The 5,002-nt window shown below is 55.4% G+C and overlaps 1 protein-coding gene across 1 annotated transcript; it reads left to right on the top strand.

Annotated features, from left to right (window-relative positions):
- Positions 1–1,114: 1,114 nt before the first annotated feature.
- Positions 1,115–2,574, top strand: B3GALT6 (beta-1,3-galactosyltransferase 6). The gene has a single exon (XM_085047909.1). It carries the CDS (start codon positions 1,477–1,479, stop codon positions 2,485–2,487), a length of 1,011 nt encoding a protein of 336 aa, XP_084904035.1. The 5' UTR covers positions 1,115–1,476; the 3' UTR covers positions 2,488–2,574.
- Positions 2,575–5,002: the final 2,428 nt, after the last annotated feature.

Genomic DNA, 5,002 nt, shown 5'->3' with positions numbered 1-5,002 from the left:
CCCCAAACTCCTCAGAGTCCCAAACCCCTCAGAGCACAAAACCCTTCAGAGCACAAACCCTTCACAGCCCCAAACTCCTCAGACCCCAAACCCCTCAGACCCCCAAACGCCTCACACCCCCAAACCCCTCAGAGCCCAAACCCTCAGGTCCCAAACCCCTCACACCCCAAAACCCTCACACCCCCAAACTCCTCCAGACCCCAAACCCTACAAAACCCTCAGACCCCAAACCCCTCAGAGCCCCAAACCCCTCAGAGCCCCAAACCCCTCAGAGCCTCAAACCCCACAAACCCCTCAGACCCCAAACCCCTCAGAGCCCTCGATCCCCGCGGGGCTGCGGCAGGCGCCGCCCGCACTCACCGAGAGCCGGGAGGGAGGAAGGGAGAGATCGCAGCGCCGATGGCTGTGCCGGCCGCGGGGAGCCTCAGCCCGGGCCGACCGCCCCTGAGCGCCCGCGGCCCTCACGGCTCCTCACGGCTCCTCACGGCTCTCACGGCTCTCACTGCCCCTCACGGCCCTCACGGCCCTCACAGCTCTCACTGCCCCTCACTGTCCTCACACCCCTCACGGCCCACACTCCCCTCACAGCTCTCACAGCTCTCACTCCCCTCACAGTCCTCACAGCCCCTCACGGCCCCTCACTCCCCTCACGGCTCTCGGGGCTCCTCACGGCTCCCCCACAGCCCCTCAGACCCCTCACTCCCCTCACGGCCCCAGCCGGACCCCGGGCGCTGCCAGGCCGGAGGCAGCGGGAGGAGGCGGAAATGCGTCAGCGCGGCGCGCGGCGGGAGGGCGCGGCGGCCATCTTGGGGCAGGGCAGCGCGGGTTCCGTTAGGGGCAAAGGGGAGTTTTCCTCCCGTTCCCGTTGTTTTCTCAGTTTTTGACCAGCGGATCTCCTCCTGCTTCCTGGCTCTGTGTGTGTGTGTGTGTCCGGCTTTGTGCTTAGCTGTTATCATTGAGCCCTGGAATGGTTGGGGTTGAAAATATCTCGAAGATCATCTAATTCCAACCCCTGCCATGGACAGAGGAACTGTGGAAATGTCCACAGCAGCATCCCTGACAGTGTCCGAGGCCAGGCTGGACAGGGCTTGGAGCAAGCCGGGACAGCGGGAGGTGTCCCTGCCATGGCAGGGGTGGGACTGGATGGGCTTTGAGCTCCTCAACACAGAATTCCATGATTCCAAGAGCAAATCCCAGCGCCCAAAGCACGGCCGGCTCCCCGTTGCCCTCAGTGCCCTTCCCCGCCATGGCGGCTGCCGCGTCAGGCGCTGCGGCTCTGCCCACCATCCCGCCCCTTCCCCGGGCGGGAGCACGGCCAGAACCGCCGCTTCCCGGAGGCGAAGATAGCGGGCAGCGCCGCGGAGTGCCGCGATCACCAAACCCCTCAGCGCGGTGAGCGCTCCGCATGCCTCCCGTCCCTCGGCGCGGCCGCAGCGCGCTTCCCTTCCCGCCCGGCCGTGAGGGAGCGGCGCGGCCATGAAGGCGCTGCGGCGGCTCGGCCGGCACCGCACGGCGCTGGGGCTCGGCGGGCTGTGCCTCTGCTCCGCCGTGCTGCTCTACCTCGCCAAGTGCACCTCGGAGGGGCTGCGCCCGCCGCCCGCCCTGCCGCACAGCCAGCCCGGCCGGGCGGCCCGAGCCGCTCCGCCTCCATGGCCGGCTGAGGGCAGCGCCTTGCTGGCCGTGCTGGTGATGAGCGGCCCCAAGTACGGCGAGCGGCGCAGCATCATCCGCAGCACCTGGCTGGCGGCGGCGCGGCGGGCTCCGCGGGGCCCCGTGTGGAGCCGCTTCGTGGTGGGCACGGCCGGGCTGGGCGCCGAGGAGCTGCGGAGCCTGGAGCTGGAGCAGAGCCGCCACCGCGACCTGCTGCTGCTGCCCGAGCTGCGCGACTCCTACGAGAACCTGACGGCCAAGGTGCTGGCCGCCTACGTGTGGCTGGACGCGCACCTGGACTTCCAGTTCGCCCTCAAGGCCGACGATGACACCTTCGTGCGGCTGGACGTGCTGGTGGAGGAGCTGCGAGCCAAGGAGCCGCGCCGCCTCTACTGGGGCTTCTTCTCGGGCCGGGGCCGAGTGAAATCCGGGGGGAAGTGGAAGGAGAGCGCCTGGCTGCTGTGCGATTATTACCTTCCCTACGCTTTGGGAGGAGGCTACGTGATCTCCGCCGACCTGGTGCGCTACCTGCGGCTCAGCAGGGACTACCTGAACCTGTGGCAGAGCGAGGACGTGTCGCTGGGCGTGTGGCTGGCGCCCGTCGATGTGAAGAGGGTGCACGACCCGCGCTTCGACACCGAGTACAAGTCCCGCGGCTGCAGCAACAAGTACATCGTCACTCACAAGCAGAGCATCGAGGATATGCTGGAGAAGCACCAGACCTTGGCGAGGGAAGGGAAGCTGTGCAAGGAGGAGGTGAAACTCAGGCTTTCCTACATGTACGACTGGGGGGTTCCTCCCTCGCAGTGCTGCCTCAGGAAGGATGGAATCCCCTGAGGAAAAACCTCAGCCAGGAGACCAAATTTATGATTAAACGGTGAGAATCTCGAGGATATGCTGGAAAAGCAGCAGACTTTGGCAAAAGAGGGGAAATTGTGCAAGGAGGAGGTGAAAGTCAGCCTTTCCTACATGTATGATTGGGGAGTTCCTCCCTCGCGGTGCTGCCTCAGGAAGGATGGAATCCCCTGAGAGAAACCTCATCCAGGACACCAAATCAATGATCAGGTGGGGAGAATCTCCAGAATGTGCTGGAGAAGCAGCAGACTTTGGTGAACAAAGGGAAATTGTGCAAGGAGGAGGTGAAACTGAGCCTTTCCTACATGTACAGCTGGGGGGTTCCTCCCTCGCAGTGCTGCCTGAGGAAGGGTGGAATCCCCTGAGAAAAACCTCAGTGAGGAGGTCTCAGTGAGGAGGATCCTCTCTCAGTGAGGATCGAGCAGTGGGAATCTCGAGGATATACTGGAGAAGCAGCAGACTTTGGTGAAAAATGGGAAATTGTGCAAGCAGGAGGTGAAACTGAGCCTTTCCCACTTTGGGAAGTTCCTCCTTTGCAGTGCTGCCTGAGGAAGGATCAAGCCTTCCTTGAGGATCTCTCAATCACCTGAGGAAAAACCTCAGCCAGGACACCAAATCCATGATCAATCGGTGAGAATCTCCAGGATATGCTGGAGAAGCAGCAGACTTTGGCAAAAGAGGGGAAATTGTGCAAGGAGGAGGTGAAACTGAGCCTTTCCCACTTTGGGGGGTTCCTCCCTCTCAGTGCTGCCTAAGGAAGGATGGAATCCCCTGAGGAAAAAACCTCATCCAGCAGACCAAATCTGTGATCAATCTCATTAACGAGGTGTTAATTAGCGCTGCAAAGACTGTTGCACGACTCGTTCTGTCACCCCAGACTCCTCGGAAGGTGCTGACGTGGCTTGGTTAGAAATGCTTTAAAAATAACCAAGAAGAGGTGACAGAAAGCACTGAAAACCAATAAAAAGTGGCAAAATCCTCACAGCAGAGAAAATCAGAGAGAGAGAGAAACAGGATTAAAAGTTTGCTGGGAGATTTTTTAGCAGATCCCGAGGTTGATTTGCTAGAGATCTCAGCAGGTTTTGGTGCTGATAAGACTGAAAGGAATCTGCTGTTGGTTTCTTGACCAGGAAATGCCAAGTTGGCAGCAGTGGAGGGGAAAAATCAGCTTTTCCTGGGCTGGAATGGTGATTTTCCTGGGCTGGAATGGTGATTTTTCTGGGCTGGAATGATGATTTTTCTGGGCTGGAATGATGATTTTCCTGGGCTGGAATGGTGATGATTTTCCTGGGCTGGATTGATGATTTTTCTGAGCTAGAATGATGATTTTTCTGAGCTAGAATGGTGATTTTCCTGGGCTGGAATGATGGTGATTTTCCTGGGCTGGAATGATGGTGATTTTCCTGGGCTGGAATGATGATTTTCCTGAGCTGGAATGATGATTTTCCTGAGCTGGAATGATGATTTTTCTGAGCTGAAATGGTGATTTCCTGGGCTGGAATGATGATTTTTCTGGGCTGGAATGATGATTTTCCTGGGTTGGAATGGTGAAATCTGTCAGTTTATTCTCTCTTTGCTCTTGGAAAGAGAATAAAATGAAATAAATCACAAAAATGAAATCAATCACCTGGCAGCTCCAAGGTGTGTGAGGGGAAATTTGGAATTTATTCTGATTTTTGGAATCTATTGGAATGAATCATTTGGAATTTATTCTGATTTTTTTTTTTTTGGGGAGCAAAACTCTCTGCCAAACCTCCAGCTGTGGTTTTTTTAGCTTCTCCTCCATGAGAAATGTTTCCCTCCAGCATTAAATATCTCCCTGGCTGCTCTGAGACTAAAAAATTATATTTATTTTTGCTACAAACCAGCAGGAATGGACGAATGGAAGCTCCAAAAACATTGCTAAAGGTGGGGATTTGAGCTGGAAAACTGAATTTTGGGTACTGAAGAGAAATCAATTCTTCCACCCCAAAAATTCCACTTTGGACAACTTCATTTCTCCTCCCCAGAGCACTAAAAAAATCACATTTTGGTGCCCAAAGCTTGGGAAATTCCCTCATTTGCCTTCTAAATTCCCAATAAAAACCTCAGAGAGGAAATAAATGATTTCCTAGGTCTGAATTCCTATCAAATCCCATCCACAAACGGAATAAAAATGAAATAAAAATGAAATAAAACTACTCCCAGCACTGGCAGAGTTTCCCAAGCTGCACTCAACCATTTCTTATTTCTCTCCAATAAATATTTCCATTATTGATTTCTCTCCAACCCTCTGGCTGAGCCTGAATTCCCACATTTTCTGCTCCAAAAAAAAAGATTTTTTTCTGGAAAAACAAGATTTTTTTTCCCAGTCACCTCTGCCAGCTGCAGCTGCAGTTTGGACCTGGTAAATGTGGGATTTTTGGTTTTTAAAATGTCATTTTTTGACATTTTAATGCCCAATTTTGGTGTTGGTTGCACTCTGCACTTTGATTTCCACTCCATTCCCTCCTCCAGC

This window comes from Lichenostomus cassidix, unplaced genomic scaffold (genome assembly GCF_008360975.1).
Source record: "Lichenostomus cassidix isolate B80296 unplaced genomic scaffold, HeHo_3.0 HiC_scaffold_672, whole genome shotgun sequence".
NCBI lineage: Eukaryota > Metazoa > Chordata > Aves > Passeriformes > Meliphagidae > Lichenostomus > Lichenostomus cassidix.
Note: the sequence above shows the minus strand (reverse complement) of the source record. Positions and strands in the feature narration are given on the sequence as shown.